This window comes from Carassius auratus, chromosome 41 (genome assembly GCF_003368295.1).
Source record: "Carassius auratus strain Wakin chromosome 41, ASM336829v1, whole genome shotgun sequence".
Classification (NCBI taxonomy): Eukaryota; Metazoa; Chordata; class Actinopteri; order Cypriniformes; family Cyprinidae; genus Carassius; species Carassius auratus.
Genome location: NC_039283.1, coordinates 14,624,789 through 14,643,206, shown reverse-complemented (window position 1 = coordinate 14,643,206; position 18,418 = coordinate 14,624,789). Strand labels below are relative to the sequence as shown.

The 18,418-nt window shown below is 41.3% G+C and overlaps 1 protein-coding gene across 3 annotated transcripts in view; it reads right to left on the bottom strand.

The window, feature by feature from the left end:
• LOC113060178 (cyclic AMP-responsive element-binding protein 5-like) overlaps positions 1-18,418 on the bottom strand; it is a 69,130-nt gene that overhangs the window by 27,956 nt on the left and 22,756 nt on the right. For all 3 annotated transcript variants that reach the window (XM_026229065.1, XM_026229066.1, XM_026229064.1), the window contains exons 6-7: positions 1,678-1,804; positions 274-384 (exon numbers count right to left, since the gene is read on the bottom strand). In XM_026229065.1, coding sequence (XP_026084850.1) covers positions 274-384; positions 1,678-1,804 — 238 coding nt within the window. The remainder of the gene's footprint in view (positions 1-273; positions 385-1,677; positions 1,805-18,418) is intronic.

Below are 18,418 nucleotides of genomic sequence, written 5' to 3'. Positions count from 1 at the left end.
AGATATACATCAGACAAGCTGGCATACATCACAGTATAAAAGAGAAAGACGTGAGTGTGTGTGTGTCTGTGTGTGTGCATATACATTTGAGCGACAGAAAGAAATACATGTAGAAATACAAGCTTATACATGCACGTGTTGTGTATCTTATATGGGTGACTAGTTCTGTAACAATCACTGTAGATAAAAATGAACTCAATTCATAGAAGGCAGGCAAAAATGGAAAATATGTAAGTGTGTGTGTTTGTGTGTGTGTGCGTGTAACTGACTCACCAGCTTTGCCTCTGAGTGCATGGATGGGACATGAGGGGAGGAGCATGAGCCGCTGTGGGCGGGGCCTTGCATGCCCATCATATTAGACCCCATAGACATTTGCCTCTCCATCTGTACCCACAAATGTGAATATATTACTTCAGTATCACAGTAACACATCAGTGCTTGAAACAACTTTAATAAAAAATACAAAAATGAGTATAAATGTGAATGCATGTTCCAAATATTTGGCAACAATATTACGGAAAAACGTTACTAGAATTAGTTAAAGCTTACTTCTCTGGCTAATGAAATGATCAAATCTGGTCTTGAGGCAAAAATATAACCATTTCATATTTAATGTTTTCATAACAATATAATTTTAGGGTATTAGGGTATTAGCTTTACTTTAGAGAAAAGTTTGCATGTGTGTGTGTGTGTGTGTGTGTGTGTGGCTGTTGTGTGTGTGTGGCTGTGTGTGGCTGTTTTGTGTGGCTGTTGTGTGTCTACACATATTCCGCAACTCTGTGGGAAAAACTAGCAGCAGTCAAAGACAAGCTAAGAAAAGAAGCTGAATACTGCAGAAGTGTGAAGCTTTAAATAAGACTATCAACAAGACCACAGACTCAACCAAAGCTCAGTTCTGTGAGAAAGACTGAATATCTTAATTTAGAATGTCTCAACTAAAGGTGACCGAAAGGCTCAAATTGAGGTTTTAGATTTTGGCGCTCATACAAAGAGTGTTCTGGTGATTTACGCTCGGTTTAAGGTGAGAGAAAACTCTAAAATGCTACTTTCAACGAGTGTGTGTGTGTGGAGACTGGGAGTCCTGTTACTAAAAACCCAAGACCTCCAAGATCTCCCTTCGACCCCTCTTTCCAAACCCCTGATGACCTATCGTAGGCTGAAAGCGCAGCAGTCCGCTGTAATTATTGAAGGAATATTTGGAATAAAAATATCACCCCACCCGGCACCCCTTTCCTGGGATGTCAATCGAGATCGAAAAAAAAAAACGTCCTAGTTTAATTCAATCATCTGCTTTTAGCTCAATAGCCAACATGGCCTGGCTCATATTACAATGTGTCATGTCATTAGAACCCTGATATGGGCAGCTCCCTCAAACACACACACACACACTCTCACACACATACACTTTCCTCAGCCTGATTTCAGGTTCCTATTGACAAAAATGAAATAGAATTAAAAGAGATTGAGCATTGCTAGAAAATACCACCTCTGCCGATGCGCCACTGAAAGAGGCATTAATATAAAGCAGACTGCTGAGAAAAGCACGAGAATGTCTATTAAAGATTAGCTTGTGTGAGTATTAATGCATTATAGTTGCAGCACCTGGAGGCACCAGGAAACCATGACTGGGATGTGTAAATGCATTGTGTGTGTTTGTGGGTTTATTTATGATCTCACAGGCATCAGAACAGCAGACGATCCTTGCATAGTCGGGTCAGGCAACGTGCCAGGCATGGAGGCCGGCAGCGGCTGTCGCTGTCTGTTCCTCAGGTGAAACAACGAGGAAAGGGAACCAGGCACTGGTCTAAGAAAGAGAAGCAAAAGAGAAAGAAACACGAAGGAAACGTGAGACGAAACTGGTTTTTCATCAGAAGAAACTTCGGAAGAAAAATGACAAGAAAAAACATTTAGTAGGAAATTGTCCCATATAGAATTCGGTTCTCGTTTTTGATTTGTCACAGTTCCCAAGAATTTTCAGTGCCTCATTCGGTCTTAACTTAAAGGTATAGTTCATAGAAAAATTACAAACCTGTTAGCATTTACTCATTTAGTTTGTAGGATGTATTTATAGGATGTCCATATCAGATATTTATTTATGTGATATTTTAGACACATATTGACCTTAAAACATAGTTATGAGGGCCTGTAGGTTTTCAATATTCTCATGTGATCTCATGATCCTAACAACAAAATTTACATTTTTGGGTGAACTATCCCTTTAAGATAGTCAGGCATGCGCAGCAATGCAGAATGGCTTTCCCAGCAAGAGACATTGTGCTGGAAGCACTCAATGGAGGTTTACTGGCTCTTGCCTCAAGGCTAATCAAACCCTGCATTCTTCAATGAAAGCATGGGTGTGGATGAATACAAAAAAGATACAGAGCTGAATTTGACATATTAGATTGTTACAAATCTCTTTCATAGTCTGCAAACTCACGAGAGAGTTAAATAGCATAATACAATCTATAAAACGTTTTCTCATAGAGGTAATGCACTAAACAGAGCCTCAGGTGTGGCTCGCAATATGTCATTCCGAACGCACAACTTCTTCTCTGGGTTGGTACGAAGCTGCCAGCACTACACTTTCCTTGACCGCATCGATATTTAGGGAGAATGTGTTTATTATAGCACTCACTAGCTTCCCCATTATACCAGCTATAGATTTGGACCTCCACACAGTATGGAGACACGCAGTTTGTCTGAATAACCTTTAGCCTCAGATGAAAAGCATTATTTCAGTCTGATTGGAGAGCTGACGGACAGCTGAAAGGGAAAGGAGGGGGTCCCCACCTGAACAAATAGCTGTATTTATCTGGCCTAAATAGCAGCATTTACACGGCATGATTACTGTGTATGTATACACACACACGTGCACATACGGTCATTAACATTCTGACATATTGTCATTTGTGTCGAACACTCCAATCCATCACATGCTTAACAACCACACATCTCAGAAACACACACATATATACACCCTGTTGTGATTTGCCTTATTTTTTAATGGAACACCCCATATAAAACTCACATTTTCTTTATCGTGGGAAGAAATCTTATTTGTGTTTGCATATATTCAGGTATGCAGGGTCAAGATATCATACTTGATACTTGAAATAGTGCATACAAAATTCTTGTCAGATAATGTTTTAATAATAACAGAAAACCCGCACTCTTTAACCGCCACTAAATACCGAAACTGCATTCAAAATCACATTCCCTCACAACAGACATTTTAATTCAAGAACTTACTTCGCGATATTTAAAAAGTGCATTCTATTTAAGCATAAATGTGTGTAGTATGAATGTAATCCAGACATACTATATTCACCATGTTGTCATTTTGTCACGTTTCGTCTCTTCACTAACATCCACAACTATTTTCTCCCATGGTCTTGTGGACCAATTGGACACACACTTTAATTTCTTGGTCAAATTAGCAGGTAATTCAGATACTATTTGCATACTGTTTTATGAATATAAACTTGGACACACTACACTTTTCACATACTGTTTTTCTACTTTATAGTAGGGAAGTGCTGTCTGCATATTCAGAGGCAACCTGAGCTCGTCTCCTTTTGTTTTCTAGTGTATAATAAGGGAATTTTTAGATGGTGAAAAAAGATTTACATTATTGTGGTGGAGAATATCCACAGAACAGCTCTAAACAACCATTCAGCCAAAAAGAGTGTGAAGAAAAAAAAATAGCATTGGCCTGAAAGAAAAAGAGAGTGGGAAACAGAGAGCGGGGCACCTCTCTACGGGCCAGTCCCGCTGCACATTAAAACTCAGCGAACAGGAAACGCTCCTAATTAAGAGCTCAACCTGGCCAACGGGAAGAAAGACGCTTTAGACGCTGTACAGGGTCCCTGTCAAACTCGCTCACCTGCTACTCGGCAAGAGAGAGAAATAAAAAGTGTGTGTCAGCAGAGAATAAAGAACGAACCTGTTTTGAAAGGGCCAAATATCACAAGACAAAAACTTTCTATACTCCCAGAATTACTGCTCATGTGGGTGTATGTCAAGTGCATGACTGTCTGTGTGTATGGTGTAGTGTATATTATATATTAATGACAGGCTGTCATTACAGAGGGGATAATAAGACCTCCAGAGGGTGAGGGGTGGGCATATGTTCACACTAAAACACACACACACAGTGCAGTCCTGACCCTCTCCTCTCACATTACACACACTGTCTCCCTGTTCCAACATGACATCACTCCTCCTTTTCTATTCCTTGCTTTCTTTTCTGTATTTCTCCCTCTCGATTTCAGCCAGATCCACCACTATCACTCCCTCTCTGAGTTAACAGACACCGAACCCAACATCACTGACCTTCCTAGAGAGCCTCAAGTCTTAGAGAGATCAAGATGTCACTCTAAACTCTCCTTGCATATAGGGTTATTGCATCACAGTGTAAACTACAGTCTGACTGTGACTTAATCAAGCATTTACAGACAATACATAATGCATTCTAGTAGAGAGTATAGTTTAAATCATTGTGAAATTGCCACATACAGTTTAATGCAGCCCTTTATGCAAGAATGGTTTGGAGAATGATTTACTCAGAAACGCACTCACAAGGAATGGCCCTTAAAGAGAATCTAAAATAAACATTCTTGAAGAATTGAAGAAGAAGATTTGAAAAAAAAGCACCTATGTGAGTGGAAAGTTCTTTAGGTTATCTTTCGACAATGCGCAAATTAAGAACACAGACACATCCAAATAATTTCTATAACCAGCGCAGTCTACCAAGAGGAGCAGTAAAAAATTAGCAACTCTTGCAGACATGCAAGCACAAAATGGACATTAAATAATGGCGTAAATACCAGTACATTTACTTATTGCATTACATGACTGTTAGTAAATCTCACTTTTAGAAGCATTGTAGAAATGTAAAACATTTTAGTGCTATATTTACTGCGTTATAGAATATAAACTGCCTAGAAATCTGAAAATGCTTTACACAGACAAATTCTAAGGCAATCTAAAAGAAACTTCAAAAAAATAGTTTCTGCTTGTGACATTTCAGTCTTTAAGATTTTAGAAAATCTAATGAAAATCGAAGTACAACACTAGATTGATTTTTAGTATGCTTTAAGTTTGTGGATTTTAGATGATGACTTTCAAAGCATTCTAGAATCCAATTCAAAAGACAATGTTCGAAAACTATAAATTCGTAAAGATTCTGAATAGTGATATTCAGTGCTATTCTAGAAAATATTGAACATTTAGTAGATTCTCGATTCAGGATAGTGATATACAATGAATTCTTGAACACAATCTATTACTGAAAAATTTTGATTCTACACAAAATCAAGCTTTTACTTATGCAATCCATTTTTCATTAGGCTTTGTATGGCAGCCCTAATAGTCATAATATTTCATCATGGGTATAGAAAACAATCATATCACATTCTAGAATACAATGCAAGAAGTCAACCTTTAACAAAAATCAAAAAATTCTAGACAGTGATATTCAATGCATTCTATACCTACTCAAGAAAGAAAAATGTAAATGTAAAAAGTCTTTATTCTGGATATTGATATATATTCTCCATTCTGGGACGCGACTAACAATGCATTCTTGAACACAATCTAGAAGGGAATTCCAAGCATTTTAGAAAATGTTCAGATTCTACACACAATTCAAGCCTTTTCATAAGCAATACATGTTGCATGCAGCCTTTGTAGGGCTGTCCTAAACACATATAAACATAATATTTTATAATCTTATTAAGTAAGAGACATTTTAAAGTTGTTTAAATGATGATATAAGCACATACATTCATCTCTACATACCCAACTGAAGTCACTTCAGTGTAAGAGGATTAACTACCACTTCAGTGAGAGAGAGAGAGAGAGAGTGTGAGAGAGAGAGAGAGAGAGAGAGCCAGGCACAGTCAGCCCACTGACTCATATCCTTCCCTTCTGACTTCACTCCAGCAATGATGTAATGCTCTTGGCTTCTTGCACAAATCCCCCCCCCCCCCATCTATCTCTCTTTTTAGCTCTACACTCTCTCACAATCTCTCTCGCTCTCTCTAAATACCATGTTCTATCTTTCACTCTCTTACTCATTGCACCACACTAACTTGAGCAGACACTGTAGCAGCGATGGTGCAAAAACGTTTCTCTTTTTTTCTTTTCTTTTTTCTACATTCGCTGTGTGAATGTAACCAAAACAGCCCGGGGCACGGTTCCAGCCGCTGGGAGACGGTGGTGCGGTCTCCATGGCAATGGGCCTAAACAGCGGGAGAAACAGAGAGCGGCCAAACAGCTTGCAGCTGCCTGGCGCTCCGAGTAAACACGGCACAGGACCTGCCCCTGATTTACCACTTTAATCACACTCAGAGAGGGAGAGCGAGAGAGCGGGCTTGCCACGGGCCCAAGGACTGCAGAGTGGGTAGAATCATATGAATCTGATCAAATAAATCAAGCTGAGATGGGAGCCTGTGTCTCATTAAAGACCGTTGGGGATGGGGCGGTGAAAAAGCACTGTTAGGAGGAGGGACTTCGTTGACAGGCGACATTGACTTAAGTCCCATGTAAAGCCGAGGCCTGTCAATGAGAACAACAACAAGAGACTTATCCTGGAATACCTCAGGGCAAGCAAGCATGGCACAGCTCACCACAAAGCCCCAATTATGCACGGATACATCTCTCATCACTGAGAGAGAAAGAGTGTGTGAGGAAGAAAGAGAGAGAGACAGACAAACAGAGTGAGTGGTTCGGCTCACCACCAGCCAGTTGTTTCTTCCCGTGACTGAAACTATGCTGAAGCTCTCCAGCATGACTGACCGAGGGAGGTTTCAGGCTCCGCCCCCACCTGTCTGTCAAATTCATCACACTAAGAGCAGCATGATTTGAAACCTTCTCATGGCTAATCGATTATGCTTTTAGCCATGGAAATGCAAACGACATGTAATAGCATTTCAAACAAAACATCGCATATCAAGCGCAAGGTTGGGGGTTTGATTCCCTGGGAACACAAGATAGCCTGAATGCACTGTAAGTCGCTTTGGATAAAAGCGTCTGCTAAATGCAAAAAAATTATTTAATTCTAATTTAATATTATAATGCATTGGAGTGGACACTACCATAGTTGTCCTTAGCTTTGGTGTGAGCAGGCCTTAAAGTCAACATAAAATTCAAATAGACACTATTTATTTTCTCATGTCAAGATTTTAGTCTTACGCCCCTGATATACTTCAAGCAGTACTGAAGAACAAATGGGTGTGATGTCATTTTGAATCAAATCTGGCCAAAGTTTGGTTGGAGTTTGTTTCGATGGTTTGAAACAGCTCGCCAGGACAAACTTTCCAGAAAACATTCCGCACCCAGAGAGTTTGCAAACACAAACTTCAAACCTCTTGAGTGAAGAACAAAAAAGAACTCTGCCGTGTATATATTGGGGCATTTATTGTAAATGAATCAGGCATACTGTATAATAATAAAAAAAATTACACCACAAGAGAAAACTTAACAAGATCCCACCAAATCCCAATGGATAAGATCCATAAATCAGTTTTTTCTGAATATCTTTGGAAAAAAATTGGGAAAATGTCACATTCTGGATATAAAACAGGTCACAAATGCTGTTTTGTATTGACTACAAAGATTGTGAAACCAAACAATCTGCAATTTTTACCTTGAACTCCTTCACATTGTTCAAATAAAATCATATCATGAAAACGTCTTTTTGGAAATTTGCATCATGGTAATACCACGGTATTCTTTTAAGTACAATGTAAGTATGGTATGTATGGTAAATGAATATGATCATTTTACAATGCTATGATATACACCAAAAGCACCATCTCATTCCATCATGAACATCCTTTCATATTCTTAATCTAGGACCCCTATCTTCAATCTACCCCTGATCCCTCTCTTCCTCTGTCCAGCAGTTCCTGTCTTCCTGTTGTCTGCTCCAGGGGTTTCTCTCTCTCTCTCTCTCTCTCTCTCTCTATGAGTGTGTTTCTGCATGTGTCTGTGTGGTGGACGGGGATGACACAGTGGTGCTGGAATGAGAGGAGCAGGGCCTGGGCGTTCCTCTCCAAACGCACTATTAAACCCTACGCCGTACACAATGAGCTCACTCTAATTCAGCTCAGATGTACATCCTACCCGCCTGTCTTCTCTTTCTTTCTGTCCTCTAAAATTCTTTCACTTTCTGACATGCACAAGACATCCTGCGCATCCAGAAGATGCCACCCTAAACGGAAAGATCTCCTCAGGGTGGATGACAACAAGTCTTGGCTTTCTCTGCGCATGGTGTAATTAGCTAAAACATCAACCACAGTTTAGTTTTTTCCATCAGAGGGGGTCACAAAGTTTAAATCCCAGCAATGGGGCTCTGCGTTTCTGATCAATGTGATTGAAAGCGGTCTATGAAGAAATCGATGATGTCTGGGTTCTGGCCCACAGGAGGAGCCGGATGAGGGGGTTTGGGGGGAAGGATTTGGGAGGGCTCTCCTGTGCAGCCTCGTACAAAAACAACACTGCACCCTGCCTCGGCTAGGGTGAATCTGTCCCAAAGTATCAAGTTTTGACAGGTTTGAGGCATAAAACTGTGTAGTATGGGAGCATTCTGATACTTCAGAGTCCTAAGACAACAATAATGGAGTTTTCTTTCTTGCCTTTTATAAGATAAAAACAAAAGTTATCATGAGACGAGGTTTAAAATCAGTCATATTGTGAGATATGAATTATCACTGTGAGATTTAAGGTTCCAATTATGATAAATAAATGGCCCAGTTAGAGTAAATGCAGTCTTACTCTAAGATAATTGCAAGATATAGTCATATGCAAAGTATATAATATTTTTTATGATTAACTGTACATCAAATTGTGAGACATAGTCACAATTATAAGGCAACTGTGAGATTAAATGTAAAATCGGCTTCTATTGTGAGATACAAAATCTGACTATAAGATATAAAGTAAAAATGACAAGAAATACATTTACATTTTCAAAATATAAAAAGTCACATATTTTTACAGAGTACCAAAAATATAAATTTTTGATTGATTTTAGATTCATATAAAATTGTAAGATATAGTCACATGAATAAGCTAATTATGAGAAAGTTTAAAGTCAGACATGATTGTGACAATGTCTCCCCGAGTTGCTGTTGAGAACTATACAGTATGGTTGCAACTGTAACAAATTACAGGAAATTAAATCATTCGAAATATATAAAATCACATTGTGAAATAGATCATCACTGTTACAAGAAATAAATTCATGATTGCAAACTTATAATTTCACAATTGCAAAAGTAAACGTTGCATGCAAAGTACAAAGTGGGATATTAGTTATGATTCAATTGTGAGCTATAGTTACAATACAGAGAAAAAAAGACTACAGATATAAAGTCACAATAAAAGAGATAAAGGCACAATGAATAGAAAAAGATGCAATAAGCATATCAAATGAGTAGAATGTCAGGATACTTACAGTATTCATCTATAAGAAAACAATAGTGTGATGACACACTGAACCTGTTCCGTGTGAAGTGGGTCAAAGGGCAATGCTAACATGGCATGTTCGTGGATGTATTTGTACTACATGCCTGTATACCTACAGAACATACTTCAGTAGCTGAGAATTCACTAGGTGCTCTGGATGCAGTAACAGTCTCTGGTTGAGGCAGGTTACCATCACTGAGTCACTGCATCTCCTGCTGCTGTGTAGAAGTGCACAGGTTCCTTCTCAGCCACCAAAATACCTCACAATCTTCCTGTTATTCATGGGTGTGAAAATATGTTTAGAGGTGTGAAAACACACAAGCATGCAAATTGCAGGCACAGCAGAAAAGTGAGCAGCTCAGGTTTGCTTCCACTTTCAACTGGCATCAAATTTGCAGTGGAGCTACCAGAACATCCTGCAGCCACACTGAGGTTTTCACAATTCTTTTAATAGTCCAATGCATAAAATAAGCCAGCATTATTCATTTTACAAACGGCAATACATTATGACATTTCATATTTAATATATTTTAATTATTGTTATTAATTATTATATACATATATATTTAGATATTACACACATACAAAATAATTTGCTTTATTTTGATCATGCATGAGAGGAACTAACCTTTTGAAGTTAGGAAACTCTGATGGAGCAAAATAGAATTCATACGCTCTTCCTTATGTCAAAACGGGGATTTTTTGTCTGATTCTTTAGTAATAGAAAAGGAAGTGCGCTGTACAACGCCGTTATTTATTTTTGTTTTATGAAGTTATTCAGAATGCTAACTGTTAGCGTGCATTTTGCTCCTTTAGTTTTGCTCTGTGTTCATTTATTTTTAAATGGGCTGGGAAAACAAGAATTCTTTTGATTTATGAAGATAAAAGTCTTAATTAGCTTCATTCGCTAACTGTTAGCATGCTTCTTTTGTTTGGCTTGGCCATCCAGTATCTATTATATTGTCTGTCGCAAGAGAGTTTCAACTAAAATTGTCAGTGTCGATCACCACAGCTGCAGAAGAAAAGACCTATTGTTGCTGAACTCCCATATATCCATCTCTTCTTCAGTACAGCCACCATTCAAACCCTAGTAACATTTAGTGTTCAATGTTACCAGTAATGTTCTCCAACCCCTGGACTTTCTTATCACTCAGTCAAAGAGGCTGAGCCCCCTCACAATGTTTTATCTCAAGCCGAATGACTATGTCTAACATATTTAACACTGACACGACTCAGGAACAGATGTTAGTGTTTCACATGCAGCGAGCATTCAGATCATTTGGACCCTTTGAATAGCCATGACATTCAGATTCCCTGCGCTCCGTCTTTCCATTTTTCTTTTCCTGTTAGTCCAGAAGGGTCTTTTAACTGTTTTTTGTCAAAATGCCTCTCTGATGGTCTCCATCCCACCTCCTACCTCTGTAGGGACTCTATTCCCTCCTGAAAAGACCAGGTTCATGCTGGTTAGTGCTGGTTTGATGCTTGCCTACCTTGTGAACCATCATACTGTAGCCATGTAAAATTCAATGAGACAATGGGGTTCAAACGTACAGCTGCAACATTCTTCAAAATATCTTTGTGTTCCAAAGAAGAAAATTAATCACAGAGGTTTGGAAGACATTAGGTTGATTATAAGATCCCTACGGTATATTAGCATCCTGTGCAAGGAGCTAGCATCCAAAGCTCAACATATGACAGCGTTTTTAGCCGGGCGAGTGCGCATAAAGGGGGAAAAGCAGAGGAACGCTTGCAGAATAACAGGAAAAGTTGGGGGTTGAGGGTCCTTGGGTTTCCAGGCTGTGGGCCCCCCGCCTGAGCCCTGCTAAGCAGGCAGACTTGAGGAAAGCCAATCTTAATTGATTCCAAGCCTCCCAATCTCTTCAGTAAACATGGCGGAGCAATGAAAATGAGTTGTTATCCTAATTCAATGGACCCTATGTAACTCTGTCAGTCTTCACATCCAAAAAAAAAAAAAACCCCAGAAAGCAGATGGACCCTGGATTAAGCTTAATGCAGTCATTCATGATCACTGTACAGTCAATTACATTTGTAGAGAGAGGAGTTTTATTTTATTTTATTTCATTTTTTTATTGCTACATGTTGTATCTGGAAATAAGTACTGCAAATTATTTTATCGAAGTGTGTGTGTGTGTGTGTGTGTGTTTGTGTGTGTGTGTAAATATTGCCTATTCTATTTCTGATCATTTAACCAGATTTCTCTCAAAAACAGGAACAATACATTCTTAGTAAGCAGACAAGCCGAGTACTCACCACAGAAATCCCCCAACAACGAAACATACAGTAGGTGAGTGGATTGTGTACTAGTGGAACATACAATACAATAGCCCCTGAATAGGGAGTCTTCTCAGATGAAACAGTGTCATATATATATGTATATTTATATATATATAGCTGATGTTCACCATAGAAAATAGTAACAATCCAGCTACTCTGATGCAAGCTTTCCATCCGATACACCACGTTTATATGTCAAATTGATGATTCACCTAGCCTGGTAATACCAGACTCTGTTACTTCACTTTGCTTCGTAGACAGAGTCTGGAATGGCATAATAGAGAAATGTTTTCTCTCTCGCTAGGGGGCGCTTGTCTGAAGTTTAAAATCATTGGTTACCCGTAAGCCAATCAGATACGTTTAGTTATGACGTATGTTATGCGCCTGTACAGCCGCATTGAAGCACAGACATCATGCATCGAACTCAAATCTATGACTGAACTTCCACTGTAAACCTGTTCTTAAACACTCTTCTTGTTCTGGCTTCAGTTTGAAAAAGAGTTGAATGTTCTCCATAACAGAGCGAATTGCATCCCGTGTCTCGTTTCCCATTTCCGCGGTCGTTTCGGTTTTCGATTTCTCTAACCTACAATTTAAAACTGGGTGCTTAGCATCTACGTCACGGCTCTCAGCCCGCCCTCTGCTCGTTGATTGGCCCTGTAACGGCCAAAACTATGTATTTTGCATGTATCACATTATAGTGCGGTGTGCCCTTTAAGAGACTAATCACTTGACTTGTAACGCACGCTATGTGGTGATGACGCAGAAGGACTATATGTGTGTTTAATGAGGACCCCCATGGATGATAAGTACGCTCTGCCTTCTCGTTGTTATTTTTCTCTTTACTTTATTTGTAACGCCAAGAAAGAGTTAATCTCTCATGTATGAGAGGAGTGCGTTGTCGTGTACCAGCCATTAAATGTGTGGAACACCAACTCTGCGTTTTCTCTTTCACTTAATGCATTTAACGAGTTATCCGAGAAGAAGCGTTACAATTGGCGCCCGAACAACTGAAGCTGGATCCGTCATCTGTGTGGGACCTACGGCGATGAAACCCTAAAACTAGTACGGGAGTTGGGGAGCCGTGAGAGTGTTCAATCGGCATCGTGGAAACTGGTGAGATTAGCTTGCTAAATCTGGTTGCCATGTGCGCAAGGAAGGAACACCTGTATTTCTGCGTGAGTGGATGACGCAGTTTTGTTGACAGCGGATTAATCTGCAACATTTGGACTTTGTGCTTTATTGAACATTTTGATATTGTTTACAAGCTGGTGGTGATGTTTTTTTGAACGAAATAGTTCAGTTGGAACAAAGGATTATTTTTTCTTTTGAGGGAGTGATCTAATTTAAAAATTTTCCCTGCCTGTTTTCCAAGCACAGACTGATATTTTTTTTTGTATATAATCTTTTTGGGATATTTCAGCAAGGATTTTTGTGTGTGTGTGCACGTTGAATTTGACTGCACAAGCGAACAGCAGAGATTTTTCTTTTTCAAAGACTACTTGTGGTTTATTTTTGTTGTGCATTGGAATTTCGTTTTGAACATTTTGAGGAAATAATACACCTGTTGGAACAGTTTTTCTTCATCGTGAACTGTATTTACTTATGCTGGACTGAGGAATAGTTTCAAACTCCGGACATTTTTCCATGGTCAAGTAACATTTCATTCAATTTAAAGCAACATATTCTTTTGCTCTGGGCCTATTCTGTTACGAAAAATACTAAGCTCTTGCAAAATAGACTATAACTAACTCAAAGGAATTGTTGAATTTTTTTTGAAGATTTTATTGATGGTGTGTGCATTTTAACGGGTTGTATTTTTCTGGGTTACATTTAGAATTTTTACAATTTCTAGATTGCTGGTTATGTAAATGCACATTAGCTGATATGGCTTATCACCCAGACTTTAACACTGACTTGACTTACACATTACCAGATTCTGCCCCCAGACAGAGACCAAAGTTACCTAAGCGTGTGAGCCTGGAGACTCAAGTGGAGCTCTTACAAGCTGAAGTATCTGTGTTGCAACAGTGCCTCAACGATTCTCTCCAGTTGCAGCAGAGTATATTAAGACGTTTTGGTCCTCCTGATGTCAACAACCCTGCAGCACCACATGTGCAGCTCCCTCCTATGGCCAGCTCTACGCCACACATCCATATTCCTCCAGACCGAATGCCATTACAAAGTACCACCACCAATAACTTTTCTCACGCAAACACGACTTTCTCACCACAGCCCAATTCTTCTGATGTGAGTAATACTAGTAGAATCCTCGCATCTGTTCTGTACCAGTCAAGGCTTGAACCACCTGTGTTTGCGGGAGACGGACACGTTAGCCCTGAGGATTGGCTACAATCGGTCAATGTGTACAGAACCTCCCTTGATTTAACCGATGCTCAGATTCTTCTCGAGCTGCCACGGTTTTTAGCAAAAGAGCCAAAGAAATGGTTTTCAGTCCTTGACGCACATGTCGTTACATGGGCCCAGTTCTGTGATTTCTTCAGGAAAGTCTTTCTTCCTTCTGACAGCCAGGAACAAATAATGAGAGGTATCTTGGACCGTATGCAAAGCCCTGAAGAGCCCCTTCCTACTTTTGTGGCTCACATGCTAAGTGAATTCAGAAAACTGAAAACTCCTCCGCCGGAGCAAGAACAAATCGACCTTATTTGTAAACATGCTCTTGAAAAGTATAGAGTGGCTCTCTATGGAACTTCTGTTTCCTCTGGTATGGATCTTCTGCTGAGGGCTCACGAGCTCCATGTGGTCCTGGGACCAAGTAAATGTTCATTGCCTGCAATGCAGAATAAAGCTAAATTTGTCAAAGAAACCTACTGTTACAAGTGCTCACGCCCTGGCTTCACTTCTCGAACATGTCCAGACTGCAACTCACTTTCTGGAAATGGCTCACAACAAAGTGAGTCCCCTAATGCTCATTCGGAACATGCTCTTGATGCAAGAGTTACAAACGACCCTGAAAGTAGCAATGCAGGGGAAGGAAGCTCATTTGTAAGGCACAAGGGAAACTCCAAAGGGGGGAGGATGATTCGCAGAGGCAATCCTCCCTCCAGAAGATAATTTCGCCTCAACCGTCTAATTCTGCTGTTCCAGAACATCCTGTCCTTTGCCATGTGGAAGATCCCACATCACCTTCCTTTTGGAACACTCCATTTAGAGTCAAGATTAACCTACATGGCCAGGTGTTAGATGCTACACTTGACACAGGCGCATCACTTTCTGCGGTGCAAGCGGACATTGTTCAGAATCATGCCAAACTGAAGGTTAACATTAAACCATGGTCTGCTCCCCCAATCCAACTAGCAGATGGTGGGGCATGCCAACCCTTAGGGCTGACATGGTTGGCTTTTGGCTTCATGGGACAGCGTTTTTATCACAGGTTTGCCATTGTCCCACGCTTACCCTCAACCTTGGTCTTGGGGATGGACTTCATGTTGCGTGCCTCCATCACCATTCACATCCCATCCAGAACTGTTGTCATAGGCAACGATCCTTTATTAATAGAGGAGATGGAAGGCAAGGAAGTGCAGGAGTCGGAAAGCAGTTTGTTATTTATGGAAGTCCTATCTTCCGCACTTCGAGAAAAGGTTGAAGAAGCATGTCTGAGTAATGCTGAGAAGGAACAACTGTCAGGGCTACTTGAAAGTTTTTCTGATCTCTTTGACGGTCATCTGGGTCGCACATCACTAATTGAGCACTCCATTGACACGGGGAACGCCAAGCCAGTCCACCTTCCCCCTTATCGAACCTCCCCAGCTAAAAAGCGTTTGATTGAGGATCAAATAGGAAAAATGTTGAACGATGGCATCATTGAACCGGCAACAGGTCCTTGGGCAGCCCCCGTGGTGATTGTTCAGAAACCTTGTGGTGAACCACGATTTTGTGTGGACTATCGTGGGTTGAACCAGCTTACTGTGAAGGATTCTTATCCATTACCAAGAGTTGATGAGTCCTTAGACTTCCTTTCTAGAGGAAAATTTTTGACCACGATCGACCTTGCTCGGGGATACTGGCAGGTCTCCATGGCAGAAGACTCTAAATCTAAGACTGCTTTTGTTTCACATTGTGGGCTATTTCAGTTCCGTGTGCTTCCATTTGGTCTGTGCAATGCACCAGCGACCTTTCAAAGACTAATGAACAGTGTCTTGGCTGGTCTTATTTATAGGTGCTGTGCAGTCTACTTGGACGACATTGTTGTGGCTTCGCCCACTTTCAAGCAACATCTCAATGACCTCAGGGAAGTCCTTTCACGGCTCAAGTCTGCCGGGTTGACCATTAAACTGGTCAAATGCCAGTTTTGTCGCAGAGAGCTCACCTTTTTGGGGTACCGCGTCTGTCCGAGTGGCATCCTGCCGGACCAGGCCAAAGTGAAGGCTGTTATGGACTTTAAAACCCCTGTCAATGTGAAGCAAGTGAGGCAGTTTTTGGGCCTATCAGGCTATTACCGACGGTTCATACAGGACTACGCCCACCACGCTGAACCACTGTTTGCGCTCACTAAAAATGATGCTCCTTTTGTGTGGGACTCTGCATGCCAAGACGCCATGGACCTTCTGAAACAAAAATTAACTTCGGCACCAGTGCTAAGTTTTCCTGACTTCTCTCTACCTTTCTTTGTTCATGCCGATGCCTGTGATGCGGGACTAGGAGCTGCACTGATGCAGAGAGATCTGCATGGCAGGGAAGTTGCTGTGGCGTATGCTAGTCGTGCCCTGCATAAATCGGAGAAACCTTATTCAACGCCCGAGAAGGAATGTCTGGCCGTCATTTGGGCCCTTGAGCACTTTAGGCCTTACATTGAGGGTCTCCATGTCACAGTCTTCACTGACCACAGCGGGCTCAGGTGGTTGATGTCCCGTCCCAACCCCACTGGCCGCCTTGCTCGTTGGTCTCTCCGCCTTCAGGACTTCGATTTCGATGTTGTCCACAAGCCTGGATCTCGAAACAAAGTCCCTGATGCGCTGTCAAGGAATCCTCTAGCAGATGATGTGCCACCAATGGACCTTCTTCCTGACTACGCTGTGATTGGTGGTCTTGATCTCCGTACGCTACCTTCAGTGACACTTACGGATCGCTCTCATGTCAGACAATTACAGCTTGATGATCCAATCACAGGTGATCTCCTCCGTAAAATGGAGGCCGCATTACAACAGGAGAGTGAGATGGATGATTGCTCTCAGTATTCCATTCAGGATGGCCTGTTGTACTTCCAAGATCCCAAACCTGCTTGCGGAATCCACCCCTTGAAATCTTTAAAGCTGTATGCTCCTGCTTCTCTCAGAAGTACCTTGCTGAGATACTACCACGATCACCCAACTGCGGGTCACTTAGGGATAACCAAGACCTTGGCCCGACTGAAACACAGGTTTTTCTGGCCTAAAATGGCATCTGAGGTGAAGAAATATGTAACCTCTTGCACGGTTTGCCAACTGACTAAACCAAGTCAGAGAAAACCTGCTGGTCTAATGGTCCCAATTCGTCCCCAAAAACCTTGGGAGTATGTTGGGGTGGATTTCGTTGGCCCTTTGCCGCGTACTCCCAGTGGAAATTCTTACATTTTGGTTTTTGTCGATTATTTTTCAAAGTGGGTCGAGATCGTGGCAGTGAGAGAAGCTACTGCGCAAGTGGCAGCAAATAAACTGCTAAGTGAAGTGTTTTCCCGTCATGGGGCCCCCACATATCTAATTTCAGACAGAGGTTCCCCTTTCATAAGCGACCTTTTTGAACGGGTGCTCACTCTTCTGGGAACAGAACATCGCCTCACAACGGCATATCACCCACAGACAAATGCCACAGAGAGGGTGAACCGGACTCTCAAGACAGCAATTCGAGCATATGTGGATGATAAACATACAACCTGGGACCGATATATTCCACAAATTTGCTTTGCACTACGAACAGCACCGCATGAGAGTACAGGTCAAACCCCGTCCATGATGTTGTATGGGAGGGAGTTGAACACTTCATTGGACCTGGTGACTCAGCCTGTCTGGGATGGAATAGAGGAACCTGAAATTCCTTATCCTGAGAGCTTACGTTTGACATTGCAAGAGGCACATGACCATGCTAGGGCAGCCCTGGAAACCAGTCACAACAAAAGGAAGCAGCATTATGACAAAAGACGTCGCTCTGTTTTTTATGCCATTGGTGATCTTGTCAGAGTGAAAACCCACCCTAAATCAGATGCTCTGGCCAATTTTACAGCAAAACTGGCACCCTTGTACTCTGGTCCATACCGTGTCACTCAAGTTTTGTCTGATGTGAATTACAGACTTGCGAAGTTGGACACAGGACAGGATGCTGGTGTCTATCATGTGGTCAATATGCAGCCTTTCCACACTTGGAACGCATGCAGCAGCCATACACCAAATGGGTCTCAGGATGAGTCTGAAACACCAGATGAGGGGTTGGGGGACACGTTGCTGGTGACACAGAGGGGTGCAGACCAACCTCAAGACGCTTGCTTTTCTCTGCCTAATGAGGCTGATGTTAATTGTGACGATCCTATTGACAATTCACATGACGTGACCAAGCATAACATGAGCAGTTGTCCTCGTAATGCAGACGCTGATGATAACACATCTTCACAACATACACGTCTTCCTGACTTTGACATTGATCTTGAAGGTCATCGCTA